Below are 16062 nucleotides of genomic sequence, written 5' to 3' on the forward strand. Positions count from 1 at the left end.
ATGTTTTTTTTTGCTTGATATATTTTGTGTATAATTTTGAAAGATACTTCCTTGATCTTATTGGTAAAGATTTTTACCATCATAATTCAGCGCTATAGTAGCTTAAAATAAATAAAAGTGTAGTTTTGATTTTTGCTTATTTATGTATAAAATTGGTAAAAAAAAAAACTCTAAATTAATTTATTATTCTAAATATTGTTATAAAATATTTTCTCTTTTCCCCTAGCCTGACTGCCTCTTGTTGCCTAGCGACCGATAACGCTGTGAGTTGTTCAACGTGGGAATCGGCAGCTTGAGTCGGGGTCAAGCGAAAAAGAACGACTTAATACTTTATCCGGTACTACATTTCATAATAAAAGCATTGCTGGTCAAAAGTAACGTTTTTATCTCCGTTTGAAATAAAATTTCACTCTGATTGTTTTAAACTTATAGAGGAACTTATCATTTATATCGTATTTATTAAAATAAAGAAGTCTCACTTGGGAAAAATATATCACGCACTTAAATGTAAATTGTACTGTGAAAGGGAAAGCTCTGTACTTCCGGTAAAGACGGCTAGCCTTGCCTAACAGCCGAAGGTTCTTATTTTCTTTTGAACGATATTAGACTCTCAACCAACACTGAGCAACGCTTTTCAAATTAAACAGACTGTGCGCGCTCTCGCGAACCGGAAATCAATTTCTGTCAGTAATCAACTTTGGGCACGACAGCTGTCATTCCTCTTATATGACCACATCAATAAACTTTTGATTTCGCTATATCGTCAAATTGCCAATACCTTTAATTAATTTACCTGAGCACGAGCGTTTGACTCCATCCTGTTTTTCCTCCAACAGTACAAACGTGTGCGTGCCTGCACGTGTGTCTTGGCGCTCAGATCTAAATATTCCCACAGATACAAATATGTTTTACACATACAAACTATTTTTAGAACTCCAAAACTTTGTTACATATGCACAAAATGTTTTTACATAGACACAAAATATTTTTACAACTTCAAAACTTTGTTACACATGTGAACATCATTGTAAAATCTGTCTGACCCTTATTTGTTCCCACACTTTTGTTCCCCTTTTTAGAGATTTGTCTCCAGGTCGCTTAGCGACCCTTCCTCTCGCGAGATCAGGGGTTGCTAAGAAACTGGCGTAAACAGTCACTGATAAAACTTCTAATGTTACGCTATTTGTAAGGATTGAGAAGAAATCATCCAAAGACTTTTAAATCCGTGTAATGGAGGTGAGTTTGGTTCGTAAAACCTTTAACAGAAATCTAGTTAAAATGTAAACGTAGCTTGAAAAACGTTCCATGAACAGTCAACCTTTTGCAACCATTTGCAACATGTATGTTAATGTTTTATAATGTTAACTACAAATTCAAAACTAATGTTGCAAGAGTTGTTGCTAAAAGTAGTTTTAGCTGGCTTATATTTCACACATCATCATACGTATGTGTAATATTAAAAAAATGTTCAAAGAGTCAAGTAAGTGTTTATTGTAAATTGCTCTCACTGAAACTTATTTACTTAGAAAAGACACATGTCACCGTAGCAGTTGAGTTTGATAAACAGACGAGGAAAAAAAATATATTTTGAACCTTCTCCAATGTATGGAGTGGGTTCCTAGCAACCAGAATAAATCCAATTATTTTGAACTAATTCTGATTGCTTTGGACAGGTCTAACCTGCTCAGATCCTTCTCAAACTCAGATATATTTTCACCTCCAGTCTGTGCCTCTGCTGTTTTTCCAGGAGCAGGATGTAATGGGAGATGACTCTTTTCAGTCCTTGGAGGAGTTCAAGAGTGTCCTCAGTGAGTTGGTTGGGGACAAGAGCCTGGACAAGATCCGGGCGGAGTACGAGAAGCTCATCCATGCACTGAAGAAGTCACGAGAAAATGAGCAAAGGCTGATGTCTAAATGCAGGGAGCTGAATGCAGAGATTGTGTCGACCTCGACTAAAGTGGCAGCTGCCCTGAAACTGTCCCAAGAAGATGAGACAACAATAACTTCACTGAAGAGGGTGAATTACCACAACACCAGATGCTCCAGTTTAGTTTATTAAGTCTTCTTTATTCGTTTGTGTGACTGTGGCTCTGATTCTGCAGTGTTTCAAATACGGGAGTTATGTTACTTCAGGGACTGTGTAAAATCAAAGTATACACATGCACACAAATTTAGCACGACGTGTTTGTTGTTAAAATGTATCTTATTATTTAGAATCCACAAATTTGAAATAAAATGTCAATCCTTACATTTCAGGAGCTGGATAAAGCTTGGAAAATGGTTGATGCTGCTCACGGTATAGAGAAGAAGGATAAAGAGACTATCCAGAATTTAAAAGAAGAGGTTTCCAACCTCACAAAAATTACTGAACAACAAACTGGCTTCTCCACAGACCAGGAACGAAGGTGAGTCAGTTGTCCTCCCGACACTTTCTGCTATGCAAACACTGTAGATCAGGTGGACTAGACCGGCTGTAATGTTTTCTTTTTTTTTTACTATTTTCTCTCAGTAATCTATTAAGAATGATTGGTGAGTTGACCGAGGAGAAGAATCAGCTGGGGACAACAGTGGAGGGTCTAAGAAAAAAACTGAACAAGGCCATTACAACCCAGCAAGAGATAGAGGCCCAACGGGACAGTGCCCTACAGAGTATATCACAGGTAAGTATGGGGCAAACTCTTATAGACAGAAAACTTTTTTTTTTTTTACAAGACTTCTAAACTTGATTTGATTGTTTTTACATTTAGATTAATTGATTAATGTCTTATATGTAATTTTTTGAATTGTGTACAGATGGACAGATACTTTATAGGGATTTTTAGAAACAAATTCAATGCACTTCATCATTCAGCATGTCTGACTCCAGCTCCAGCAGGAGCTCCAGGTGCAGCAGAATGAGATTTCCAGAGAAATGAGACTTAAGGAAAAGCTGGACAGGGAGGTTAAGCAGCTGCACCTCGACACGGAGGCCAAGATGGGTGACATCAAGGCTCTGAATCTGCTGGGCCAGAAGGCCAAAGAGGAGCAGCAAAGACTGGAGCAGCAGTTAAAAGAGCTAAAGGTAACCAATGGGTCAGGATGCATTATAATTATGTGCCATGCAAAACAGAAAATGACCAAATTTGGTTTCAGAGGAAACCAGTAAAAACGCTTATTACAGCATCACACTGTATTCACAGAAGAGATATTTTACATATGTCTAAAAACAAACAAACAAAAAAACAATTTGTTTACGGGAATAGAGTTTCTTTTACTTACAGTAACAGAAGGACTCAGCAGAGTACATGCCACGTTTCTACAAGAAATAACAATGACAACAATATCAATTGCTAATTAAGCCTTAACAGATCTTTGATCTTGTTTCACTGGGGCTGAACTCTTGTCATTGCTGTACAAATTATTCTGATTTCATATCATTTATCATCATAACAGCTTTGGTTTAAGCCAGTTTAAAGGCCTACAGAAAGGTGATTGTTTTGCACAAAACTGAAATAGCAGATCGATTCCTTATATACCATGGAATTTTTTTATGATTTTAAAATAATTTTAGGCCCCTGGATAGTCCTGATTAGGCCCAATAAACTATCACCACATTTGACTCGAATTTGGCAAACTGGAACGACAGGTGCGTGACGTCACGAGTGCCAGCTGCTGGAACAACCCCCAGTAGTTCTAGTAGCGAAGCCAGCAGTTTGCCAGACCCACCTGGACAGCTTCTTCACAGTAAATTTCGATGTGTGCCGCGGGACGTCGCTTGGAAATATAAAACGTTGGGTTCAGTGCAGTTTTTATTGCGAGTAGATGTACGAAGTGTGTGTGTTGCCCTCAGCAGCAGCAGCTCACACCACCGGGGACAGAGGAAGCAGAGAGACCTGCGGTCGGACAGGAATCCACCTGGCGGAGAGCGAACACACTCTCCGCCAGGTGGAGAGTGGAAATCAGCCGGCAGAGCGATCATGTCCACGTCGGGGCTCTTGATGATCGCTCTGCCGGCTGATTTCAGGGCAACCATCCCGCGGTGTGTCCGCTCTCCGCCAGGTGGATTCCCCCTGAGTGTCCGCACCGCAGGGAGCTGAACACGGCGGGATGGCTCCGGCTGATTTCACCAGAGAGGAGGCAGGCGGACAGGGAGGCACAGACACAAGTTCCGACCGCAGGTCTCTCTGCTTCCTCTGTCCCCGCAACATTTGAAAATTTTCAGGTGAGAAAGTAGTCGTTTAGATCCCCAACGTGTTGAAAACCTGACAAAATACCGACTGTTTACCATTTTGTTCCGACGAATTCGGCGCTGCTAAAGCTAGCCGCAGTGAGTAACGTACTTCCGGTTATTTTGACAAAATAAAATACCCGTTGCCTTTTATCATAGGGAAAGCCATTACGTGCTGTTGTTTTGAAAACAGGAAGTGAACCTACCCTCGTTGTAGCTGGCTTGAAACTGCCGTTTTGACAGGAAATGACGGTATGCCGGGTTGCCGCCGTCTTGCAGTGCTTCTTTGATTTCTTTGCTTGCTTTTGATTTCTTTGCTTGCTTTTGATTTCTTTGATTGAGCCCGAAAGTCGCTAGATTATTTTTTTTTTGTCGCCAGAGATGGCCAAAAGTCGCTAAATTGGCAACACTGAGGCAGCCAGGAAAAACCATGGCACTTGTGACGTCGCACGGAAGCCCCGCCCCCAGTCTGGAATTCCAGGAAGGTTTCCTAGCGGCAAATTCAAAATCGCAAATTTCATGCGTTCATGAAATGTTTTGGTGTAGAGTCCAATGATCATTATTGTTCCTCTGTGTATGTATTATCATTATGTATTGGGTGTAGTGTCAGCTTTCTGTAGGCCTTTAAAAGAATCAATGATAGTTGACATAAAGGTAGCAGTCATTTGATTTTTGATTTTCCAATATAGCCTCCTTTGGCTTTGACCTCAGCTCCACAGACTTTGACCATCCTGGCCGGTGTGTTTTTCAAGGGACTTTTTAGTAATCTCTCCCCAAACAGACTTTCAATAAGTTTTTCTTGGCTGCATAACTTAAACTATTCAGTCATCCCAAATAATGTGTTTGAGGTCAGGTTGCTGAGTTGGCCATAGACTGGTAGGGAGCCTTCCATCTCTTTAATCTTAAATATTTAGCAAAACCTAGAGGAAATTGTGTTGTTGCATGACAAGTTGGGCCTTATCAAACAAGTTCCTGAAGGTATGGTGTGACGCTTCACAATGAAGTGGTACCTATGTTGGTTCAAGATCATTGTTTGCAGCAAAACACTATGACACAATCACAAATGCTCCCCTGTTCTTCTTAGCAGGGATTATCTCAAGCCCAATGTGTGTATGTAAATTTCTGTTTCTGAGGTGGTTTCTTTCTGCAAACTTTGCCCTGCAAGCTGTGACCTGGATCTGTCTCTGTACAGTTGATGCAGACACCGTAGTTGAACACATTGTGTGTTAGTAAGTTGAACTGTTAAGTTAAGAATCTGTTATGCAAACTAGACACATAGAACAGTTATCCTGGACTAAGTTTCTTTGTTTATTCATTTTTAAATGTTTAAAATCTGTAATGGAGATCAAACTTGTTAAATTATTTATGATTAACCTTAAAAACCAAAAAGCTTTTTGCAGTTTGGCAGGGTATGAGAGCAACGCTTCCCCCTTTTGAAGCAGTTTATTTATTCAACCTACTAAATTTCAAGATACTTGAATTCGCTCTCAAGTTAAGGTAGCAGTTTTGGGAAGCATTGTGTCTGTAAAATTAAACTTGTGTTGTTATGCAGTCTTATGTTAAGTATGTATGTTTCGAGCATCCCTTCACACAACTGGATGTCAATTAAACCAACTTACGTAAAAGCTGTGCTGTGAAACCTAGAATTTCTTCTTATATTTGTGGAGGGTATTGCATGTGAATAAAAGTCCAAATGCAAATGTCATCGCAAGTTGCATACCTCCACCTTCTCCTCCATCCTTCCCTGACTGTAACAGGTCCTGCATGAGCGATCCACCAAGGAGCTGGAGCAGATGCAGGTGAAGAACGCCAAGCTGCAGCAAGAGAGTGAGCAGCTCTCATCAGCCAAAGAACGCCTGTCTCTGGAAAACCAACAGCTAGCAAATGAGCTGAAGGTACACATCTGTCCACTGAGATACAAGGAGAAACACCCCTGCTATGTTTGTTCAGATCTACAATAATGTAAATAACAGAGGACGTGAACCACTTGGAGGCACTGTTTACAAAATGATCATTTTCAAAATGATTTATGCCAGATGCGTGCACACTAAAATATGCCATCCAGTCTCCTTTCTCAAAACCCCTCTCCCTCCCTCTTTCCGTATAATTCCATGATACATCACTTCCCTTCCTGCTGGCTAGATGAGAGAAGAGGAGGTGAGTCAGATGCGTCAGGAGGTTGCCAAACAAGCAAAGATGAGAGAAGCAGTCCAGAAGAAGTTCCACCAGTTGGAGGATCAGAAAGCCGATGTGGAAGTTCAGAGGGAGACGCTCAAAGCTCAAATTGCTGGTCTGGAGAAAGGTTTGCGAGCTTGTCTAGTTTGGGACATAAAGGGTTATGTTCTGTGTTGCCAGTCTGTGGTGTAATATTTAATGGACTGTAGATATATGTGCTAAATAACTGAAGGTGTAGGTAAAGAAAAAAAATGCATGGAAACACATTGCACATGTTCTAAATACCAGTGTATGTTAAGTTTACAGTCTAACCGTTTGTCTGAAAACTAATTAGCTACTACTTTGCCATCATCACGTAAATGCATCTTTGTTCGATGCCAGAATTTGCAGAACAACTCAGGTTCATTACTAAGATTGCCTGGACGTAATGAGATGAAGTCAAATTGGAAGTGGGATATGGTTCCGGAGATGTTCGTGTGAAACTCGAGTCCTCAGAGTCACAGACTTAGTGGGTGGATTGAATGGCCTGATTGACAAGCAATTACTGCAGTTGCTAAGGGACTAGAGTTCCTCTAAATGGAATGATTTTGTGAAGTTGCAGTTATGCTTACGCACTCAGAGAATTAGAGTTACTTGAGATATTCAGCTTCTCGTTGCTTTGGATCCTTAGTTTTAATTAGTCATTTTCACCACAGCTGGAAAGCAGTTTTTTTTTAGCTGGTGTTTGTGATTTCACATTTAAGCTGTTTGGTCCGAATAAACTTCAGTTCAGTTCTGTTTTCCCAATTTAGTGTTTTATTTGAGATGTTCTGTCAGATATGATTCTTCCCCGTCATCTTACAGCGGAGAACACGGCTTATTTTTGAAAGATTTTGAAATCTAATTTTAGAATCCTTGGTGTCTTGGTTTTAACTGGTTTCACTCAGTCATGCCAGCCACGTTGGGGTGGTTATTCAAAATTTTCTGTGGTGTGACAGAACACACGTTTTATTTCCGCTTTACTCAGACATTAAAATATCACAAAAGAAAATTTGGCAACGCACTGCTGTCAATTTTTCTCCCTCTGCAGAACTCGAATCTTCCCAAAAGCAAGTGGAAGTTGACAAAAAAGCCAAAGATGAGCTGATTCGAGAGCGGGATAACTTAAATAAGGTATCCAGCGAATCTTGGATTCATTCAGAGATAATTTCACGACACACTGTATTTACTGATATATCATTAAAGGCCTGTCCACAATGTTGTAAACACTAGATCCTATTTTAATGCTTACAGATTCAAGACCAGAATTAACAGATATTATTTGTGTTCCCCCGTCTGTATATGATATGTGCTTATGCTTGTTTTCTGCATTGACAGAACATGATCAAAGCTGTGCAGTCGAGTGAGAAACAGCAGAACCTTGGGAAGCTACTTGAGCAAGACAAGAGGGCCTTAGAACATGAGATCAGTGGCTACCGTCAGGAGGCCCAAAAGCAGCGGAAGATTATCCAGCAGCTGGAAAAAGAACGTGACCGCTACATTAACGAAACCAGCAGCCTCATGCAGAAGGCAGGTCGTGCAGAGAGGCTGGCCTGCGGCGTCAAATTGTCACGGTGAATTTAGATATCGCAGCCTAACTTTGATCGGCTTCGGTCTGATTGAGGGAACTTCCCTTCCTTCCACAGGTGCAACAAAAAATCAATGACGTCGAAGTCAGAGAAATGGAAATATTTGATTGGAGGAAGAAAGTTACCGAGGCAGAGTGCAAGGTTAAACAGCAAGAGAACCTGTTAGAGTCTGTTGTGTCTGAAAGGAACCTCTACAGCAAAAACCTTATCGAGGCTCAGGTAAGAATGACGAGTTTGTGTTATCTGCTGTTATTTGATTACAAAACTCATTGCATTTTTACACTTTAGGTAGTCCTGCAAAGTTAATACTAGTTTATTGCTTTGGCTGCTTCAGTGGCCAGTTGAAATCATCTAGAGAGCAGGACAGCTGTCAATATGATGAAATACAGTTTGAAGATGATTAATTAAAGGCCAGTGTATCTGTTTCACAGGCTCTTGTTCCACAGCAGCCACACTAAAGGCTCCCTGTTCTCCTGATGTGTTGCATAATGTTTTAGTTTATTGGCTAGATTAAATGATTGCTGGTTAATGTTAATTATGTCACAATTGCATTCAATCAGAATATCACCAGTATTTCTTGAAGAATTATAAAAATGGACGTGAATATGCTATTTTAGACATTGTCTTTGGCTGTTGGGCTTGGTGACTTTCTTCACAATTTCTTCGTCTTCTCTGTTTATTGTCGTGTTCCCCTTCCTTCCACTCACTGTCTGTCTCTCTGCTTTAGGAAGAGATTGCAGAGATGAAGAGAAAGATGAAGACTATGAACAACCAGGTTACCAGGCTGAGAGATGAGATCAGTGGGAAGGAGCAGGCCCTTGCCAAAGATCAGCAGGAGCACAAGCGTTTAGAGAAGGATAACGAGGCCCTGAAGGTATTGTTAAAGCCCGCCTCAGTCAGGGTTTAGGGAGGATCTTTAAGCCAGGTTTGAAAGTTTCAAGGTGAAAAGATTTGCTGATGAAAAACAACAAAAGATACCAACTACAACTGGAAACCGTTCTGGTTGATGTTGTTGAAACCCAGCAATAAAAATCATAAGGGTATTAGCAAAGTAGTTGATAGTGATTAAATCTTAAAAATAAAGAGTATTCAGTATGTTCCTCTTGTAATGATACTTTGATGCTTTTAATCTTCACTTACGGTCATTTACAAATTCAATTAAATTCAATTAAAAAAAATACTTCATTTATCCACGTGTCTGACCATTTCTGTGTCCGTCGACAGGGAGAGCTGCAGTCAATTAAGCTGCAGCTGGAAGAAACAAAGCAGCGTGTTGACAGTCAAAGGGCCGAACAGCAAAAACTGCAGAAGATAATAGCCGACACAGAGGGTGAGCAGATCCAACAGAAGAAACAACTGGAGCAGGTAGAGAAGGAGGAACACGAACAGGAAGAGAAATATTACAGAGACCATTGTCTGAATGGGTATTGTTGTCTCAAGGTGATAAGAGAGCGGGACAGCCTTGGCAAGCAGCTGATACATCGAAATGATGAACGTGCACTGCTGTATGAGAAGATCAGGATCCAGGAGTCAATCCTGAGCAAGGGGGACTTCCACTACAATCAGAGGTTGGAAGACATCCACCTGCTCAAGCTGGAGATTAAGAAGGTCCGACGCAAGAAGAGCATCCTGGACAAGACTGTGTCCAACGCAGAAGAGCTGAGGTAAAGGAAAGCAAGCACATGTGGTCTGATCAGAGTGAGGAGAGTGATGAAGGTGGAGAAGGACGGCATGATACAAACCGTCAGGACGCAGGGCAAGATGGATGAGGTGACCAACAAAGGGCTGTAGGTAGAGTAGAAGAGGAAGATTCAAAGAGAAAGGGAGCAAGATGAGGAGAGATATAGAGTAGAAGGTAAGAATAACCTCCTTAAAATGTCTAAATCCCGAAACCACAGAATATCATGTCTTAGAATTTGTTTGCTTAAAAATACAGATTCTTGTTAATAGTAGACTTCCCCCATTTCTCCCCAGTAATTTGTATGGTTTTATTTATTTGACATTTTGCTGGTATTTTCCCAAGTCTCTGGTTTTCTGATGGGAACTTAGGGCTAAATGTATGTCTTGATTATTTAAATGATGTTTATTTGAGATGCTGTGCTATAGGCAGGAACTGTTCCACCTGCAGAAACAGCTGCTCAGAGAGAGAGCAAGGAACAGCGTCCTCGAGGAACAGCTGAAGCCCATAAATATTCACAGATGGAGGCGACTGGAGGTGAGGTCTTTCTGTCCAGGAGGAGTCTAACTAAGTGAATCAGCTTGAACTGACCACATCCAGTGTCTAATATATTTGTTTATCTCTGCCTTCAAAGGATGAACATTCGCATGTCTGGTTTAAACCTAAATATTTAAAGAGCAAAAGGTCGGATCATGAATGTATTGTACATGAATCTCTCCTTCAGGGCAGTGACCCCAGCAAATACCAGCTCATACAGAAGATTCAGTCCTTGCAGAAGCGACTGATCGCCAAGACCCAGGAGCTTGAGGAACGGGAACTCTTATTGCAGGTAAACTCTCGATGTAAAGTCATTATTGGCAGAGTTTGTGGGCAGTTGTCAGTTGCTTATTGCATTTATTGTATTAAAGGAATTTGCTACCCTTTGAGTGACGCATTGATGTGTTTAGAGGTTATTGGACAGCAGTATGGCACAGAGGAATAAGATGCACAGTTATTAAGTTATATTCTCCATTGGTTTGGGTCTTTTCGTGGGATTTAATGGCAGTAACTGCAGCAGTTTTTCATTTTAAAGCCAGTAGGTGTGTGAAGTATTCAGTAACAGTAACAGGAAACTAATAGAGATGCAAGCTTTCTATCTATCATGCTGGAGACAGATATGCTTTGACGTCTTTTTCCTTCCAAAAGACGTCCTTCCTGCAAAAAACAACAAGGCCCAAGTTTTTCAGCAAAGTTTTGTTTTCTGATATCCTCACATAGGAAAAGGAGAAGCTCTATGTGGAGCTGAAGCACATTCTGGGCCGGCAGCCGGGTCCAGAGGCAGCCGAGCAGCTCCAGCAGTGCCAGTGGACCATCAGAGACAGAACCAGAAAGCTTAAGGTCTGACGTTATCTGATTGCCAAGCTCATAATTTTTTCAACATTAGATTCTGTTTTCCATTTTGACTCCTCTGTATCTTACTCAGTCCCGTAGAATTCTTTAAGTGTGAATTTAGACTTAAGTGTTGTCAAATTCTTTTTCATCGTAAATGTAAAGTAAGTACTTCCACTGCACAGGCACTGATAGCAGAGCTGAGGATGCTCGACTCAAAGATGAACGAGTACAAAAGTGAGAATCAAAGACTGGCCAATGAGCTGGCAAACATTAAGAAGAAATATCTCAGCCAGAAAAAGCTCCACAGGTAAGGTTTATCTTTGCTTCACGGCATGGGAGTCATTTGTGACGGAAAGTGAACACTGCTGCAAAGCTTCTTTGTGTTTATAAGTGAACAGAGGGCCAGGACCAAGTTCGAGCAGCTGGAACCTCTGCCCCAGCTGAGCAGCAAACCTCACTTCACAGGAGGAGGCTTCAGGATCGACAACCCTGTGAGACCACAGTGACCATCACAAAAGAAATAAGTTTAAATCCAGTCATCTTACACTGTTTCTATCATTTCAGGTGAAAGAAAATGTCATAATTTTATCTTATAAATACTCAGTCTCTAAACTAATTGTGTTTTATCAGGCTTTTCTCTGAAAAGAAAAATCCCTCCTCCACTCCGATTGAAACATACCCGATTAGGTTTTTTTTGTTAAATATGCTGTGAAAATGTTGCGCCAAACAGAGTTCCTGACATTGTTAGTCATGAAACTTTTAAGCCTGTGATAACCTATGGTCACAAGACCAGAGCAAGGCCTTAGAAAGTTTTGAACTTAAACATCTCTTCTTTGGCTGATGTCGACAATCGGAGAGGTAATGGACAAAATTCAATGTCAGTTTGCAAATTAACTTCTAAATAATCTCAGAAAAATAAGTTTTTCTGTAAGCTGAACATAAAGATTTTAGATTAATGCTTTTTGGAAATCAGGCCATCTTTTACTCCGTGACCGGCTTAGTGTAATAGATGATTTGCTCAAACTTTTGCATGCATATAAAGTTTAGACACAATACTGTATTTCAAAGATATGAAACACTGGTTGCCTTACTTTCAAATTGCGTTTCTTCCCTCTAAAGAATTATTTATTTCACTGACATGTAAAAACACTTTAATTTCAGTAATCAAAGGTATAGAGTGGTCACATTTCTTTGAATGTCTTCTTACTGGCAGTGCTAATAAAGGGAATAAAGTTTCAAACTGGGAACTTTTGTGGCTTTGTTACTAACAATATTTAGAACAAACCTTTTCAAACGAGAAGAAAAAGCAGAACAGAGTGGACATCACGTCAGCTCATTTCTGAGTCAAAATATTATTTATTATAATGAAACAAATCAACAAGGACATAGTGTGCGTTTTTAAAAAAAACAATGTTCTCTTTATGAACTTATATTGTGGACACATGACATAAAGTTATCTTCACTGGATGTGAATGGGAAGCAGTCTGTACATTATTATGGAAATTATGTCTAATCTGCAAGGTGCTGTGAGAGAAAGTAAAAAAAAAAAAAGATTCATACATGGAAACACGTCCTTCCAAAAATTAATTTTTATTACAAGAATACCACATTTAATATCCAGAACGTAAATAAACACATACCTACTGAGAGCAGGGAGTCCATATGATCGTGTTTTGTATTTTATTTTCAGATGATATCGCACGGCACTGGTACCCTCAAATCCATGCCAGTAGAGACACAAGTAAGAGTGCAGAGGGGCCATATGACACGAATCCTGTCTTTATAACTGATTCTGTCGTATAACTTCTGAAAGCTTTTGTCGATCATTTGCCATGTTGCTGTCATGATGTCCCTGTAAACACCACTAGATGTCAGAAAAGTATTGACTAGTACCTTCCGTCCACTGTTATGATACCCGATAATACTGTTCTGTCATCACTGTCAGTCCAGTACTTTAATATCCCTTTTCTGTTTTTTTAATGTCCTTTTTAATGATTTTGAAATGCCCATTTTTTTTTCTGTTGTGAAACAAGTGACTTCACTTCCCCAAGTATGATTTCTTTAATGGTGCCTTTTATACCAGTGAAAGCATGAGAGATAAAGGTTAAGAAAGGTTACCGTCAGAGGGAGGGAATCTCTCTCAGGTAAACATTGCCCTCAGACATTTCACATATTTTATCTTAGACTGTAAAAGGTCTGGACTCCACCACTACCATGTGTTGTGTTCATGTTTTAAGGTTCTCTATGTACCCTGGACACATGATGGATATATTGTCTCTCAGCTGGAGATGTCACGGTCTTTCTTTTGGCCAGATATGTGTTGGAGTGACCATGTGAGGTGGCTGCTTGAACTATAGACCGTTTCATGCTAGTGAGCACAAAGTGTAATGGGAATGGAAAATGTTTCATATAAGCCATAAATTTAGTGTTGGAATGGTTACTGCGGGTAAGATTAGTTTCAGCATTGCTGTGGATGCGTGATATCATTACAGTAACAGTTCATAGCTGAGAGGGGTCTGTGGGTGTAATCAGCAAACTCATCTCAGCGTCTTACTGATAGTATCAACAAAGAGTTTACAGGCTGCAAATGAATACTGTTGATAATCTAGTAACAAGCCACCGATACTGAGGATCCTGTGACTATTAGTTAGATCAGTACCTGTGTACCAAAAGCAATTGAGGAAAATGTCAGCTATTGAGTCTTTGTGCTCACCAGCAGGAAACAGCCACCTGTCCAAGCAGCCACCTCATGCTGTTACTATGATCATTTTGTTCCCAAGGCAAAGACAAGAATATTACTTCACCAGCTTTGTGTTTAAAGTGAATGGAGAAGATTAAAATAAATAGCCCTGTGATGGGCTGGCGACATGTCTACTCTCACCCGATGATAGCTGGGATAGGCAAATTCTCAAGTAGAGAATTGAAGACTCGAATTTCTGAACATGGTAGTACTATAAGATGCAAAAACCAGTTGCAGCACATTTTGTTGAACTCAACCATTCTACTTCATCTCTAAGATACATCGGGACTGAGAAGGTAACTCTCCCTTTCAATATGAGGTAACTTGGATGTTTTACTTCTTGGAAGGGACTGGCTTTATGGTCTAAAAACTCTCACCACATGGTCTAAACATGGATTTTGATTTAAGATGGTTTTTTTGTTTGTTTTGCACGTCTTTATTAGATCATTTCTGATGGATGCGTTCCCATTTATTTCTAATGAGCCAATTGTCGAAAGAGAGATATTATGTAATCACCATCTGATGTGTGACAAGGGTATGACCTACATAACAAACAAGAGCCTTTGTCTTACTGCCGCTCATCTTGAGGAAGGCCTCGGGACCCAAACGTCAGTAAGTACATTTGGAGGGAACCAGAGCGTGCAACACTTTTTATTAAGTTTTTCAAACGAGGGGGTAGATCAGGGATTTAAACCCCAGAAACTCCGTATGTTGAAACGTCCTTGGGTGAAACACAAAACCTTAAAGTGTCAATAAAACCACTGATGTGTGATTGTAGGGAAAAAGTGTTCCACATGCTGCATATAAAGTGCACATAGAAAATAAGTTCTATATGAATTTGTTTGTAAATGGGACAATGAGAAATAATATGCAAAGCACTTTGTAGAACCCTTATAAAATGTGTTTATAAGATATGTCTGCATCTAAATGTTTGACTACTAGCCTATCTTTTATATATATATATATTATGTGTGTATAGAGAGAGAGAGAGAAAGAGAGAGAGAGAGAGAGAAAACAAATGGAAAAAAGAGAAATTTGGAACTTAGAAAATATTAACTCTAAATTTTTTCAGGAGGTCAAAAAAATAGAAACGTATCCTTCATGGCTTCAGTAAATATCTGTGACCTCAAAACAAGAAAAGCTCCACTTGCCACATGCTGTTTGCTATTCTTTAACCTTGTGAACTGTTATTACAGTTACTCCGGCTTTACGTATCAAACATAAAGTAAGCTGTGGGATATTCAGGAGCTGAAATGGACAACACAATCAGTCTTGTGTCCTTCTTGTTCTTTTCTGCTGCCTGTGGAGTAATTCCTTTGCCAGTGCAGCACAACATTACCATGGCAACCCATGCCTGTGCATTTCTGGGCTGTTTTGCCGTAGAATTGGGAGGCCTCTGACAGGATTTGTGTCCTTTCTTCCCCTCCCCTCCCCTTTTTTCTTCTCCTTGTTGAGCTTTAAAAAGCAGCTGCCTGCAGAGTCTAATGATGTTTGGTGGGTGTCTTGGCCTGCTCGTCATGATGGCGGAATCTCTGTTTATTTCTCTGGTGTGCAACTGTGAGCAGGTGGGCTCAGCACCTACTGTGTATTGACGTCACGCATCAGTGCGAAGCTCCTCTTCTTTTCTTTGATTTGTCTATCTGATTGCCAATAGTCAAAATAACTTTCGTTGTAGGCGAGTTTTCATTAAGTGACCACGAGAAAATCTTCATTGAAACACCGCCTGACTGCTTATTTTGTTGAGTCTCTCTGAACCATCTGGCTGTAAGCTTTATCCGTCAAATCTGCTCATATCTCAGTGCTGGATGTTTCAGTCAGAAATGATGTGAGCCATGAGACTACGTGTACACTATTACATGTGTGGATTTTAAACAGGGAGTCTCAGCCCTGGCCAGAGGTTCAAATCAGAGATTAAGCTGATATATGAAGCAGGTTGTGATGAAGGGAAGCATCATTAGCCATTGGGACGCAGTGCAAAATCTAGATAAAACAGAAAGCAATGATTGCAAATCTCATAAAATAATATATTTTTCACCAGAGAACATAGAACATGTCTTTGATGGCAGCACCATATCGCTATAAAGCACTGTGTAGCAGCCCCTCTTCTTTTAACCACAGTCTGTAAACACCTGGGAGCTGAGTCAACCAGTTTTTGAACCTTTGGGAGAGGAACGATGTCCCTTTCTTTTGTGATGTAGGATTCTAGCTGCTCAACAGTCCTGGATCTTTTTTGTTGTATTTTGTCTTTCAGCTGGTGAAAGGTCTGGACTGCAGGCAGGTCAGT

General features: G+C 40.2%; 1 protein-coding gene across 1 annotated transcript; it reads left to right on the forward strand.

Annotated features, from left to right (window-relative positions):
- The first annotated feature begins 1157 nt into the window (after nt 1–1157).
- cfap58 (cilia and flagella associated protein 58) lies at nt 1158–12066 on the forward strand. Its single transcript, XM_075487214.1, has 18 exons — nt 1158–1236; nt 1748–2017; nt 2257–2405; nt 2510–2660; nt 2867–3061; nt 5965–6102; nt 6350–6509; nt 7452–7534; nt 7739–7930; nt 8047–8208; nt 8717–8863; nt 9214–9354; nt 9430–9653; nt 10096–10204; nt 10392–10496; nt 10925–11044; nt 11221–11345; nt 11430–12066. The coding sequence occupies exons 1-18, from the start codon at nt 1231–1233 to the stop codon at nt 11542–11544; spliced, it is 2592 nt and encodes an 863-aa protein (XP_075343329.1). The 5' UTR covers nt 1158–1230; the 3' UTR covers nt 11545–12066.
- Nucleotides 12067–16062: the final 3996 nt, after the last annotated feature.

This window comes from Odontesthes bonariensis, chromosome 16 (assembly GCF_027942865.1).
Source record: "Odontesthes bonariensis isolate fOdoBon6 chromosome 16, fOdoBon6.hap1, whole genome shotgun sequence".
Lineage (NCBI taxonomy): Eukaryota > Metazoa > Chordata > Actinopteri > Atheriniformes > Atherinopsidae > Odontesthes > Odontesthes bonariensis.

Bases quoted from the DNA above. Each gene is read 5' to 3' on its own strand.
- cfap58 (XM_075487214.1), top strand. The intron at 6,103-6,349 runs GTACACATCTGT...CCTGCTGGCTAG, and splicing joins AGCTAGCAAATGAGCTGAAG to ATGAGAGAAGAGGAGGTGAG. The intron at 6,510-7,451 runs GTTTGCGAGCTT...CTCCCTCTGCAG, and splicing joins AATTGCTGGTCTGGAGAAAG to AACTCGAATCTTCCCAAAAG.